Here is a 14206-nt window from a genome sequence, read left to right as displayed (position 1 = left end):
TGCTAGATGAATTTCTTCTCCTTACGACGTGCGGATCTTACATGGGGTCGTCGTCGGACAAGACGAAGTTCTACGTGCTGGGCGGATGTGTTGATTTACATGTTGATATTTGTTTCTGTGTACAAGATAAACAGATCGTGATTTAGATGTTGATATTTGTTTATGTGATTTGTTTCGTATGTGTCGATCTATTGTATCCGGATTTGTTTCTATGATTTGCTCCCGATTCGATCTATTGCATGTTAATTCGTTCACAGGCGTTGTTGTTTTTTTGTTAATCCAACGAAACCGTGTGCAGGCCACAGGCCTGCCTTTTTTTTTGAATCACCAAGTTGGTACCAGTGGCGGTGGTTCTGGACAGCCACTGCTAGGGGGTAGCAGCAGTTGCGGTGGTTCTGGACAGCCACTGGTAGGGGTAGCACCAGTGGTGGTGGACAACAACAGCCCATGGTGGTTCATAGCACCAGTGGCGCTGGCTTAGTGGCGGGCCGGTCCACCGCCACCGGTGTTGAATTTGGCCCGCCACTGGTGACCAATTTCGTAGCAGTATTACTACTAAATATTTGTTTCCAGTGTTTTACACTACATATGATCAACTGGAAGGGGGTTTATTCCCTTTTTAATCTGCATTTGAGATTTGAGTACATAAGTCTTTTATTTCCTCAAATTTAGCTTTATGCCGAGAAATTTTTGGCTTCTGCTGCACTCAATAGTTATGTCTGACCAATAATATCGTGATTGGGGGGGGGGGGCACGGGCCCCCCAGCCTCAATGAAGCCCCAACACACTTAACAACAATTAGCCTAAATATCAAACATCATACAGTGCTCACACTAGGTTCGGCACTTTTGTAGCTACACAAACAAACCAACCTGTCACATGAGCCAAGAAACAACATATTGGACGTGTAGAGCTTTGGGGTTGTTCTTGAAATCGTCTGTGATAGGCAACCAACTATCATTTCAGAGGATGGAGATGTCATCCACATATTGCAATGGGTTTGGAAATTGTATGGCAGTGAAATGACTCTTGATGGGGGAATGTGATTGTTGTGGGGTCTGGTGCGCTCACCCCGATCACACAACCCACGTCCATCCATCAGGCAAGCTTTTAATGTGCTTAGGCTCGAAGCACCATTGTCAAGACATCTTGCTTTACTGTCTGTGAGAGCTTCATGTCTTTCATAGCCTAGATTTTGTTTAGGTTAACTTCTATCCATCATGAACCTGAGGGATTTACTTGCGTCCACGCTAAACAAAGGGTTTAAGCGGATATGATTCTTATATAGGTTATTGAAGATCTCTTTTAGGTCATGGAGTACATCTGACTTGTTCTTGATGACTTGGTCATCTACATAAACTTCAACATTGACCCCCATATGAGTCCCCATTTGAGTGTTAAGGGCTTGCATGAAACATGGAAAGTAGCCCTAGTGTCCTTGAGGCTAAAAGGCATTTTGACATAACAAAATACTCCAAAAAGGGGTATAAGGGATGTTTTCTCTTGATCATCGAGGTGCATGCTTATCTGGCGGTATCTTGATATGCATCCAGAAGATAGAAGAGAACGCATGTCGCACCCCGATGTCGAGTCCATGACCTTGTTGATGCAAGGTAAACAAGTCTTTGGGACACTTATTGAAGTTGGTGCAATCCACAAACCTGCGCCTCTTGCCATTATGTTTTCAAGAGGGACAACATTACAATGAAGTCAAGAGGGACAAAACTTGGCTAATGTATGATTATATCCATTTTCTTAGGCTGGATTGGATGTGATATTGGGCACAAACTCAGCCAGAAAATCATGTGTGACAATGAGAGAAATATTCTACTCCAAATTAATTCGAGCGATATGTACTTTTCTTTTGTTTTTGCCATTTGATAGGGTTTGTTGTAGGTTGGTGAAATTGTTGTCGTGGTTATAACCAACCTCATTGTTTTTCTTGTCGTTTTACAACTTGTTCTCCGATGTTGCTTCATACTTTTCATTAATGAATAATATATGATTGCGTGAGGACCTGGTCTTTCTCCCATTTTGAAAAAGAAAATAACTTCGAGCGATATGTTTCTCAAACAACATTATGAACCAGAAATTCAATCCCCTAGTCTCGTTCCTATTCCCGTTGCAAATAGTACGAACACTAGACAAGGACTAACATTATGCAGAGGTGGACCAACATACATGGTTATGGGGGCAGCTGGCCCCACTTAAATTTTCAATCTTCTTGTATTTTGTTCGTCAAATATGAGATTCCCCCACTAATGCTATGCATTTGTCCCCATTTCCCTAATTTTGGCCTATATTTTTAAATGGTTACATATTTTGCCCCCTCTCAACTAATACTGAGGGTCCGCCTCTGCTAACATAGATGGTCCAGCTAGCTACGTTCGTTTATGGGCCTTGTTTAAAAAGATCGCCGAAATCACAAGAGGCACCAATAGCCATTTCTATCGATTTCTCCCCCACAACACCCTCATGCAAGCTTCTTACAAACCCCAGACAACACAATAACTTCACTTCCTATTACATTGCTATGTATGGACATACGGGGTACGGGCAACTCCAAGGCCCAAGAGCCCAAGAACGGCAATCCTATATATACAGGTTCCTCCAGCTAACACATCAGTCTCAAGTATTCACTTTTGCAGAGTGTGTTCTGCAACAGTTCTTTTGGATTCATGTATGGTATGAGAATGATGATGTCAAGGAGTAGGGGATCCGGGTTACAGCAGCAGGTTGCTGCTGGAGCTTGTGGATGTCCCTCACGATGTTGAACACAGCTTCTGGCTCTGCTAGCTTCAGCGCGTTGCGGGAGTATCTCTTGAGCTCGTCAATGTCTGTGCTAAACCATTGGGAAACTTGTCTTGCGGCTTCCCTTGGGTCCTTGCAGAACACACCGGCACCATTATCTACGACATAAGGCACATTTCCAACCTCCTGTATTATAAGATCATCGGTGGATATTATTTAGTTTAACATTCAACAAGGCACATTGGAGTCGGGGAGATACATTCGCGGTAAGATCTCTGCAGGACTACAGTCACTAATCAATAAGAACAGCAACAGTGAGTCACTCTCAGATGGCCCACTTAGTACTACCAAAAGTAATCAACACCAGAAATAATTAGTTGATCTAGTTTAAATTGCTGGGAAGGCCTAATCCAAGTAAAACATTTGATAGGGTCTAACGATTGGATAGTTGTGATTAATGGCATAAGCATATAGTACCTGTCCAGGGATGAAATCATTGAGAATAATTGGAAGTCCTCTTATCAAGGCCTCTGCAATTGTACCAGGACCAGCCTGTAAACGCCACAAGATGAACCCATCAGTCAACTTCCACTTTCAGTAGTACTCATCAGTCAAAAGGCATATCAGCAAAGAACAAACCTTAGTGATGATGCAGTCGCAAGCACCCATCCACTTCTCCATCTGCTTTTCGAACCCCCTAATCTGAAGACAAAACGCTCGAAAGCTCAGTCAGGAGGGGGAGCAAACAGTAGAGGAAGGCATCTATCAGAAAATGCGCATCTAACTAACTATACGGATCGCCCTCTAGATTCGGCCAATGCAAGGGTACCTTGACAGGAACCTTCCATGGCAGGCGCTGCAGGGTGTTCCGGAGCGCCTGATTCCTGCCACATATGACCACGACCTGCCCGACCGGCCGGCGCCTCCGGTGGTCGTAAAGCTCTTCGCCGAGAGCCCTGGCAGTCTCCTCCACTGGACCCATCCCCTCTCCACCTCCCATCAGTAGAAGAGCAGGTAGTTCAGGGTGCATGCCAAGTTCTTCCCTCAGCTCATCCTGTCAACCAACCAAGCAGAGTTAGGAGCATATACAAGGCAATGCAAGAATTGAAGCACGAGATATCGCCAAGCCGACCTTGTCAAGCACCGCGCGGCAGAAGGACGGCCTGATCGGAAGCCCGTACACACGGATTTGGGACGGCTCGAGCCCCCGGAGCAGGGCCCTCTTCGCGACCTCGGCCGAGGGGCAGTAGCACCGTGTCACGCCGTGGTGGAACCTGTCACAGTTCAGAGCTTCAGACCTGTCCATCAATCAAGACCACACACAGGAAAAATCCCCAATTTGCACCATGCCAGGAAGCAGGGAGTTGAAGTTAACCCCGCTTGGTTGGTTACCATGTCGGGTGGCAGGTGTTGAGGTCGGTGATGACGGTGAGGAAGGGGACCTTGGGCTGCAGGCTCTGCCACTTGAGCACCCACAGCGGGATGTGCTGCATCAGCGGGTGCACGCTGATGATCACGTCCGGCTTGTACTTCATGATCCCGGCCACCACCTCACTGAAAATCAGACAATTGCACAAAATCAAATTTCTGTTGTGCATTGCTGCTGTGGAATTGAGTGGGTGCTGGAGACTGGAGTTGCAGGTACTTGGCGTAGTAGTAGGCGAGGGCGGCGAGGTACACGCCGTGCACCCAGCGCGGGGAGGTGCCATGGAAGGCCACCTTCCAGAGGCGGACGTGGCGGATCATGAACTTGTACGACCGCTCCATGTCGTTCAGCGGCCAGCCGCCGTACTCTTTCCCCAAATCCCTCACGAACACCTGCACTCGTTAACCAGCACCAAAATCAAATCAAATTTCGTTCGGGGAAGAGAGGGGTTAGTTTAGTTAATGCTTGGAGGAGAAGGAAGGAAGCGGCATTGGGGGCCGGCGGGGACCTGGTACGCGTCGCCGAACTCGAGGCGGAAGGCGTCGCGGAGAGCCTCGGCGGAAGCGCGGTGGCCGCCGCCGGTGTCGCTCATGAGGATCAGCACGTTCTTCGCCGCCTTCCTTCCGCCGCCACCACCACCATCGACGGCGGAGATGCCGGCGGAGAGGGACAAGCAGCTACCAGCTGCTTCCGAGAGCACGGCGGCGAGCCCTTCTCCGGGAACCCCGCCTCCCGCGGCGGCGCCGTCGTAGAAGGCGCAGCGGAGGGGCGTGTACAGCTGGCGTCCCCCGCCGAGCACGGCGTCGCGTATGGAGCGCCGGTGGCTGGGGACCGAGATCACCATGGCGCTCTCGCTCGCTTGGGGGCGTGTATGAGCTCCTGGTGGACAACCGCCGTGGGAGAGAGAGAGCAGGGGAGAAGGTGGCGAGGAAGATGGCCATGCCGAGGGGAGAACCCCCATTTATCAGCACCGGAGCTCTCTGGTGATGTAGGGCATATTTGCTTTTGCCCGAGCCTCGGCAGGAATGTACCATGCGATATTCCTTTCCTGATGCTGTTTTCGGCACCGGATTAGAAGAGGAGCTTCATAACAGAAGCAATATGATCGGGTCATCGGGACACGTGAATTTCACGCATCATACATTTTTCCTTTTGGGAGTGAAATCCGAGGAAGGAAGTCACTTGCTCGATGTACTTGGGTCCGGAATTCGGGAATTGGTCATATTTTTCACGTCCACGGCATATCTGGCTATCGAATTCTAATTGTATACGCATTCAGGACTCAACTGCATGTTTCCAATTTCCGTTGTAAGAAAACATGCTGCATCTCATCTGGCCCATGATCGAAATATCAATTATACATGTAGTGTATTTTGAATTGTTACGGCAAGACCTTGATGAACAATCATGTACATGTCTTTTTGCATGGTCCATAGTATGTTCTTTTTTTTTCCGATCGGTCCATAGCATGTTCCTTCTAAAGTGATTCAAATTTGTTCAAATATGAATGTATCTATACCTAAAAAACGAATATGAGACTGAGAGAGTATAAAATCACATTCATAACTCAAGGGCTACTAGCTACTGCATACCGATCTTAATATAGTAAATGCTGCTAAAAATATTTTTTTCGATTCATAATAAGTGTCTCAGACTTTGTACCAAGTCTTATACTAACCGAACATAATACGATCTATAATTCAGGACGGGACGTACAGGAAAACAAACATCAATGGATATTGGACAGATAGGAAGAGCATGTCGATTGAAATGTATATCGTCCTTGCTGCTGCGCAATAGAAACATGACGTGATAGGCCACCCGTTTGATGCGCATCCGTCGATGGAAGATCCCCTCGCGGGGAACGGGAGATTCCCGCCGCCGGGGAAATGCGAATCCTCCAGTGTTGGTGCGTGCTTTGTTTAATCGAGAGTGCGTCAATGATGTTGTTACCAGCAGATCCGCTCGCATCATCACAATCACTAGTTTAGCCGCCGTATACGGACAAAAAGTTATCCGGTTCATAGTTCTCGTGGTGATACCACCAGCAGCCAGTGGACACGATTATTGATAAGAGAAAAACGACAGAGATGTTCGCAGTACATTAGATGATATTCGTCTTCCATTTGGCCAACAGTTTAATCCATTATACTCAGCTCCTATTTAGGACGAAGCCCACAAACAAATAGCCAGATTTCGCTCATATGGTAGATCCGATGGCCGAAAGTTCAGGTGGCCTGAGAGGGTGAGAGGGCTGGAGTTTGCCCAGTTTTACTGTCCTAAAAATACTACCAAACGTTATTTAGTCACATTTTTCGGCGTAACGGTCCACGCCATAGCCACAGGTAGAGACCTTCGTATTCCTCTATTTGCATCGCCCACTCCTATAAAAACTGGTCATCATTCCTAGAAAAACCGGGCAGGATTCATTAAAAAACTGGGCAACAATCTATTCTACAGCTGAGCACGGTTGCTGCAGCGTACACAAAACCTGCATTCATCAGTTCTTTCTGACGAAGGAAACCTCTCAGAAATCAGAACACGGTTGCAACATGCAGGACAAGTTTGGCTGATGTCCAAACACTGAAACAGTTGTGACAATGAATGGAACATGCCTTCGTATCCAAATTGTCACCGCCACAAACAAGTGTCAGGAACAAAGTAGAAACCACCACAACTGTGAACTGTAGAAAACTTCGGCAAGTGTACCATAGGACTCACAATGTGTGGCAGTACACAGGTAGTGGCAATCAACTGAGCACAAGCCTAAGCTGAGGCGTGTCAACCTTAAACTACAGGCCAAACAATGCCCTTAACACTATAATACGACCTGAGTTAGCCCTATCTTCAAAGGCAGGAATAACACCACTCTACAATGCCAAACATAACAAGGCAAACGACCACAGAAGAGTACGTACATAAATATTTAGGATTAAGGGAATAGAACGGAAGTTTAACAGTTAGTAGAAGACAATGCAGGAGTAACAAAGATACAAATGTAAAGCACGAACTGCAAGTCATGGGCTGCCGCGAATAGATTACACACATATGTTGCTGGCCACAAGAGTGAGGATCATTACACACCCATCAAGAACAATGTTTCCTTGCAGTTGAGCACCAGTTACCAAGCCCAGCAGCGGACAATATTAGTAGCAGAGTGCCCTCAGATAGTCAGGTATTAGCTAGCAGGGGAGAATATGAAATGACACCAAGTCATGCCACCTTGTATTAGGGTCTGCCAGTTGACACCTATCATATTTGTTCTAAATAAGTTGGACTTACCAGTTCACCTCTGACAAAAGTATTACTCCCTCCGATCCAAAACCTTAGCTTAGTTCAAAACTGAGACACTAATTTTGGATCGGAGGGAGTATTAAAGTTGACATGACATGTAGAACTAGTTTCGCATGAATATATAAAGATCATTGCCATGTGAGTTAGCAACCAACTAGCTAGGGCCAGCCGGCACCACTTGAGGCATAGAAAGTCACTTAACATTCTTAGTTAGCCCTCCCACAACCTTCTTCCAGTGGTAGTTACCTGTCATCAACTTGGTACCACAACAGTTCCGATTTTAGGACTATGGATGACATGCTCAAAGAGGATTCTCATGCCGAGTTTTCGGCCAAACTGTGCCAAAGTCAACTCATCGCCGGACTTAATGGTTGTTATGAAGACGCAGGGCAAGGTCACTGCCATCTTCCCCAATACCAGCATTGGTGTTGGTTAAACCACCATCTAAGGTGGGGCAGCAGCTCACACTTGATCCTCACTTCCTCAGGACTCAGCATCGGATGAGTAGCTCAAGGCAGTGGAGGCATGACCTATGGTATGGTTAGTTCCTAGTTTTGATTGTTAGTCTCTATGTGAAGTGGAACCCTCGAAATGGATTAATCAATCGAGAAGAATTCAACATATTCACTGTCAAGTTCATAAGGACGAGACCCAATTCGTTACCCAGGACTGAAATGCAATAGCTTGTGTCGCTAGGCTAGCTAAGTTTGTATTCTTGGATGCATAAATACCACAATGTCATATAACTAAACATTATCTTTGCAAGGATTGAAATCACATGCCACCAAACATGATAGTTGCAACAGACCATACACGTTTCGCTTGAACAAGTGTATTATGGCCACACGGGTTTCACAGCAATCACGGGGCTTAATACTAGCATATTACGATCACAAAACTAGTTTATGGAAGAAGCTTGCCGGCCATGAAGCACCCAAACTTATTGCTCCGGGAGTACTCATATGGCACGCCAGCCATAGTGAGCAGCCGCTCCAGGACCTCCTTGGCCCGGTCGGGCTCCGCCGTCTCGCACTCCAGCTCGTAGTTGGTGCCGAAATCGAAATGCGTCTCGTCAAGCTCCAACACTAGCCCAAGTCCGTCGCCTTGCTCGAGCTCGTACACACCACGGGTATTCCGGAACCCGCCGAGGCAGACAAACGGCGCGGCGGCCCCACCGACGCCGTACTCGCTGGCGACCATCCGGATGATCGAGGAATCGACCCCGCCGAGGCGGACGGGGTCAGCGGCGCAGGCGAGGGCGAGGGCTGGGTCGAGGGGCTCCTCGATCTCCTCGACGCGGCTGACACCGGCTTCGATGCTGGGGCGACGCTTGAGCGCGAGGACGGCGCGGGAGGGTGCGGCGTCGTCGAGGCCGTAGAGGCGGATGCGGAGGGCGGCGGTGGCGGCGGCGAGGGTGCGCGCGGCGGCGTCGAAGAAGAGGTTCCGCTGGGCGTGGGTGCGGAGGAGGCGGGGGGCGAGGAAGGAGGAGAGGCGGCGGTGGGCGGCGGCGTCGGGGAGGCGGAGCTTGATCTCGACCTCCATGCCTGCTGCCGTCAGGGTTGCTAGGGTTTGGGGTTCGGGGCGTGGAGGCCGATGCGCTGGGTCTTGGAGAGCGCGGCGTCAGGCGGCGGGTGGAGGAGGCGGAGCAGGGGGTTGGACGGCTGCGGGGTTGCGAGCGGGGTGGAGTCGCCGGTGGGTTTAGCGGCGGCGGCGGCGGCTTTGGAGCGTAGGTGTTCTTCTAGCTCTTCGCGGTCGGAGCTGCGGAGCTCGATGCGGGTGGGCTTGCGGCGCAACATCGACTGGGCGGGGGCGCTCCTGTGGCTCCTGCGGGCACAATTAATCGTCTAGTTTTCCTCTTCGTTCCCGACGAGAATTCTTTAAATAAAATTTTATAATTTATTTTTTCAAGATGGCAACATTGTAAATATGGCGATAGTACAGTGGAAGGAACAATTTCAGCTAATTATACAAAGCATAAGTACAATTGCAAACGTATGGATGAATTAATGGATCCGAGTTGCATGACAAATGGAGTAAAATACATTTTCGTCAGAGTTGCATAACAAATGGATACAGAGTATTTTCAAGGCTGGCAACTGCGCTAGAAATTTGTCCAGATAAATTAACATATCTCAATCACGCATATACTTGAGCACACCGGGGATGTGCACGTTGTAGAAATAGTCATCCCAGTCGATGGACTTGGGGTCAAAATCAAAGCAATATTCCCCATTGTCATCTTGCTCCTTTTTCATCGCCAGCCTCAGCCTCTCCGAGTTCATGTCATCAAAACTTCACAAGATCGACAAAATGAAGTTAAAAAAACAAAGAAGTAAACACAATACAAAAGAATATTATTATTCGAATGAGCCTTTGAACAAGAGTAGCATACCAGCCTTTGAACAAGCTGTATGGCGCGTAGAGCTCGATGAGATGCATGACGAATCTGTATTTCCTGCTGAGCTCGTTGTAGCGCTGCGAGAAGACACCGCAGAGCGAAATGTTCACAAGCCGAAGCATCTGTCCGACCACAAAGATTAATCTCAATTCTCCTCTCATCTCTGAAGTCATTGGCTACTGTACACTCACATGCTGAAATGCAAAAATTACCAACTAACCTCGAGAGGAAGCCTGTATTTTATGGTCATGTACAAGCTCAGCCGGGCGACCGTGCTGAAGAAGCGCATCTTCTTCAGCCGGGCGGGCTCGCCGTTCTTCCCCGTGCACGGCGGGTTGTCGAAGAAGTACCGGTGGCCCGTGTCGGCGAGAATCGCGTAGGGCGCCGGGTTGCGCAGCGACGACGTCACGTGGTAGATGGTCTGGGCTTGCTCCTCCGAGTGTGCCGCCATGGCCACCATCATGGCGTTCACCACCATGTCCCCCGGAATCTGTCCAAAAGTCCAAACCAAACCACCAAATTTGTTGTAATTACCTTGGTACCCCTTTCACGATCAAGTTTCCTTCCAATTATTGGTTGTGATTAGGTGAACGAACGGATGTGCTCACCACGTCCATTATCAAATCGAGGTCCACTAGGAAGAATGACAAGGTCTGCTTGGCGTAGCCGATGACCACCGAGTCGATTGTCCTGCAAAAAGATGAAAAATGATCAAGTTTCAGCAGAGTTTTGTATTGTCGTACGGCTGTTGCACCTGCACACTGTCCTGAAAAAGCAAGAAAGAATTAGGATTTTGATTTTTCAGGTCACCTGATTCCTTCCATCCATCCTGGCAATGGTTCCTTGAGGGTGCTGGTGATGATGCTCGGCCGGAGGATGACCACCGGAAGGTCGCCTCGCAGGTGCCCCAGCAACATCTCCCCCATTGCCTTGGTGAAGACATAGGTGTTTGGCCACCCAAACTGCCGAGCCCTGAATTCTCATTTTGTACACAAAATAAATACATGTAACAAATAATGTTGCAGAAAGGAGAACACATGCATAAGTTGTGTGTATCTGACCTCTTGAGGCCAAGCTCCTTCATGGTTCTCCTCTCAGCCTTCTCTGAAGAACAGTTAGCCTTCAGTTCACTCCTGGTCTCCTTGATCAGATCTAGCTCGGACTCTATGTCCAAATGTGTGCCCTCCCTTAGTGTCTCGCCCATCAAGAATGGCTTCTCTAGTATTAGTCCCTCTTTTTCACCAGCTACATAGGCTGTTCAAGTCATATAATCACTTAGAAGTGTTAGAATTCAGGATGGCATGGGCACCGCATCACAGTCCTATTCCTTTGATTCTTACCAGTTGAAACATGAAGCAGCATCTTCAGTTTAGTACACTTCTTTGCAAACGCGCAGACGTGTTTCGCTCCCAGGACATTCGAGTCGAAAGCTACGTCGTATCTAAAAAACAAAGTGCCATGTACATTTTTTAACCAATAATATTTCAACAGCATGTATGTTAATTACGTCAGTAATCTGAACAGGAACACCCCAAAAACCTTTCAGAGAAATTAGTAGTTGCAGCTCCGTTCACGATGATGTCTACGTCCTTAACCAATTCTCTCAGGCTGGCAGCATCTAGTCCAAAGTTCTCATACACGATGTCTCCTGCCACAGGACAGATCTTTTCTTCGATGAAATTATCGAATCCCATGCCATGTTTTTCTTTCAGCACTTGAAAGATCTCCCTCCCTGTGACCTGAAAAATACCGAAGCATCATTGGCAAATTACTGTTCAGATTATACTAAGCATTCGTGAAGATTGCTCTCACAGAAGAAACATTTCTGATATATTAATCATAAACCTGCAGAGTTGCCACACATCAAGTCACCATTGATTTGTTCTCAGTTTATTTATCAAGAGCATTGGATGCCCCTCATCTACTATTTCAAAAGTGCTACCGTGTACATGTGCCCCACACTCTCCTCCCTTATTTGTGCTCTGCTACTATCCATCCCCTATAAGTATTTTTGGTAGCCACTGATTCCTACTCAACTGTCTTCATTCCATTGAAGGATTTCTGCAGCTTGGGCCGCAGATTTGCTCAACAACAAACATTTGGTGAATTGGTGGAGTAAAGTTTTTTGTCATCATGTGATTCATGATCCTTACTCTGTATATATAACTGCACTGCACATACAGTTACTTCTTTCGGTGGATAACAGGCCACACTTATTAATTTAGTAAATTCCAGATAGAGGGTAAATAAATTAACTGCTAGATATATGTACCGAACATATGATCTGTGATATTGATCAAAACTAAACAAATTGATTCAGCCTCTCTCTCTCTCTCTTTTTTTGGTTGAGTGCACGATCTAGACTTAAACCAAATAATTGTTGTTATGATTATCATGAATCTTGTGTGAGCAAGACTTGGAGAATGCATGAGGTGTGCATGAGTTGCCTGAAATATGATGCGCGCACGTGCGCACAGACAGATGCACAACGACGGATAGGCGTGAAATATCAGCATTGTGCAAAGGCATTTACAATTAATTGATCCCTTTACATTAATAGATCGATGTGAGCATCCCTTAGTTCGTGCAGAGGCTGAGAGTAAATCTTCCATTGTCAAAAGCAAAAGATGTTTCTAAAACTTCAAAAATGAACCAAGCAAGAACAGAAAAATGGGTCCATGCAAGAAAGTTGGGGCCTGATACAGCTACAAGCGTGGTGTAAGAAAGGCTCGAAAGAAAAACACTTCAATTACCTCGGTTTGAATCCGAAGCTTTGCCGATTCGACATCGGAGGCCCGGACCAAGAGGAAGAGCTTCTTCACATCAGGCTGAACCCTCAGTATCTTCTCCACAAGCACTGTCACAGATCGATCAACAAATTACCTCCAGATCAGGTGGTCAGCTAGCAGCATAGCACACAGTGCATGCACATCCTGAAGATAGTGGCCAGGATGAACACAATATCATACATACCTTTTCCTAGGAACCCAGTTGAGCCGGTGATGAGGATGGTCTTGCCCCTGAAGTATCCTGCAACCATGCTCCCATCCATTTCGCCGATCATCGTCGCCGTCGGGTATGTGCAAAGGCGATTTGTTGTTGTTGTTGCGTGTTAGGTACTGGTTAAGTAGATGTATCACTGGGTGATCCTCCGGGAGGAAATGGGCGGTGTATTTATAGGGAAGGAAGGAGGATGGGTTTGAGACGGCAGATAGAACAAGGCAGCAATTGTGGGTCATGCATATGCTCAAGACCAATTGCTCCATAAACTTAACTAGAGTATAATTGTCTCTGAAAACTCTTTTTTTTTTAGTTCTCATGGAAAATGTTTTAAAAAACTATTTTCTCAACCCCCCTATTGTGTCCACAAAAGGTGAATTAGTTGTTACTCAATCAATTGTGCATTTGAAGACAACTTTTATTTATAATGCCTAACAATTCATATTGATTTAAGAGTAAATGAGTGTGTATAGTTATTGGCCATGTGTGTGGAAGAAGAGAAAAAATAGTTATACTCCGTACAAGAAAATTTATGTCGAAAAAATTTATGAGCTCTTTTACAGAACGGAGAGAGTACATATGTGATCATATACATTATATAGTGTGTATTTTAAGATAACTCTACATGAAAGTTTTCATTAGGCGTCTTAAATGGTGCAACTCTCGACGTCTAGTCGATACATGTTGCTTGTGTTCTAAAATACAGTAAAAATTCAGGAATTAAAGTATTGGCATAAATTATATGGATTATATACTGCATATATTGAACTTTTCATAGATTTTTAGGTGTGGCGGCCGCGGACCATGCCTTACAGGTCGGTCCGCCACTGTTGATGCCATCTTCTCGGAGGCCATGCTTTGGATGGCTGCGAACGCTCTTAGGAGGCTGCCCCTTCGCTCGGAGTGCTTTGTTTTTTCTTACCCTAGCGTACAACTTCTGTTTTTTGGCCCTTGCCATCTTCTTCTTTTGCCTTTTGTTTTCTTTTTGCCTTTTCGTTTGCTTTGGGCTTTTTCTGTAAACTATCGCCGTCTTGAAATGAAAATGATATGCACTTAGGTATGGGTTCATGAAAAAAAATTGACATTATTGTTCCAATACTTTCTTCTTCACATCCAAAAACCATCTTGTGGCATGAGGAGTTCAGTGATGACGCACCTTTGCATTCTTTATGTTCCAAATATAAGATGTTTAACCAAGAGTATAGAGAAGTATATCGATATCTACAACTCTAAGATTAGTTTTGTTTGATGTATCCTGATATATTTGTTTTTCATAATACACTTATTTGATATTCTAGATATTAATTATTATATTTTTCTATAGCCTTGGTCATTTA

The 14206-nt window shown here is 46.4% G+C and overlaps 3 protein-coding genes across 3 annotated transcripts; all 3 read right to left on the bottom strand.

Annotated features, from left to right (window-relative positions):
• Window positions 1-2422: 2422 nt before the first annotated feature.
• LOC100822971 (probable monogalactosyldiacylglycerol synthase 2, chloroplastic) lies at window positions 2423-5231 on the bottom strand. Its single transcript, XM_003573627.4, has 8 exons — window positions 4686-5231; window positions 4397-4569; window positions 4144-4305; window positions 3884-4025; window positions 3581-3805; window positions 3391-3453; window positions 3229-3303; window positions 2423-2937 (listed from the first exon to the last, which is right to left on the bottom strand). Exons 1-8 carry the CDS (start codon window positions 5136-5138, stop codon window positions 2677-2679), a joined length of 1554 nt encoding a protein of 517 aa, XP_003573675.2. The 5' UTR covers window positions 5139-5231; the 3' UTR covers window positions 2423-2676.
• Window positions 5232-8142: 2911 nt separating this feature from the next.
• Window positions 8143-9307, bottom strand: LOC100822655 (triphosphate tunel metalloenzyme 3). Its single transcript, XM_010236256.3, has one exon. The coding sequence runs from the start codon at window positions 9011-9013 to the stop codon at window positions 8375-8377; it is 639 nt and encodes a 212-aa protein (XP_010234558.1). The 5' UTR covers window positions 9014-9307; the 3' UTR covers window positions 8143-8374.
• Window positions 9308-9446: 139 nt separating this feature from the next.
• On the bottom strand, window positions 9447-13016 carry LOC100822349 (fatty acyl-CoA reductase 1). Its single transcript, XM_003573625.4, has 10 exons — window positions 12843-13016; window positions 12623-12726; window positions 11409-11608; window positions 11210-11310; window positions 10931-11123; window positions 10680-10841; window positions 10478-10559; window positions 10090-10359; window positions 9864-9991; window positions 9447-9763 (listed from the first exon to the last, which is right to left on the bottom strand). The coding sequence occupies exons 1-10, from the start codon at window positions 12931-12933 to the stop codon at window positions 9604-9606; spliced, it is 1491 nt and encodes a 496-aa protein (XP_003573673.1). The 5' UTR covers window positions 12934-13016; the 3' UTR covers window positions 9447-9603.
• Between the last annotated feature and the right edge of the window lie 1190 nt (window positions 13017-14206).

Source organism: Brachypodium distachyon, chromosome 3 (assembly GCF_000005505.3).
Source record: "Brachypodium distachyon strain Bd21 chromosome 3, Brachypodium_distachyon_v3.0, whole genome shotgun sequence".
NCBI lineage: Eukaryota > Viridiplantae > Streptophyta > Magnoliopsida > Poales > Poaceae > Brachypodium > Brachypodium distachyon.
This window is presented reverse-complemented; position numbering and strand designations above follow the sequence as displayed.

Coding starts and splice junctions, on each gene's coding strand:
- LOC100822655 (XM_010236256.3), bottom strand. CDS start 9,013: ATGGAGGTCGAGATCAAGCTCCGCCTCCCCGACGCCGCCGCCCACCGC.
- LOC100822971 (XM_003573627.4), bottom strand. CDS start 5,138: ATGGGGGTTCTCCCCTCGGCATGGCCATCTTCCTCGCCACCTTCTCCC. Junction 4,570..4,685: donor AGTTCGGCGACGCGTACCAG/GTCCCCGCCGGC, acceptor TAACGAGTGCAG/GTGTTCGTGAGGGATTTGGG. Junction 4,306..4,396: donor CTCGCCTACTACTACGCCAA/GTACCTGCAACT, acceptor TCTGATTTTCAG/TGAGGTGGTGGCCGGGATCA.
- LOC100822349 (XM_003573625.4), bottom strand. CDS start 12,933: ATGATCGGCGAAATGGATGGGAGCATGGTTGCAGGATACTTCAGGGGC. Junction 11,311..11,408: donor ACTACTAATTTCTCTGAAAG/GTTTTTGGGGTG, acceptor TTTGTTTTTTAG/ATACGACGTAGCTTTCGACT. Junction 9,992..10,089: donor AATACAGGCTTCCTCTCGAG/GTTAGTTGGTAA, acceptor GTGGTCGGACAG/ATGCTTCGGCTTGTGAACAT.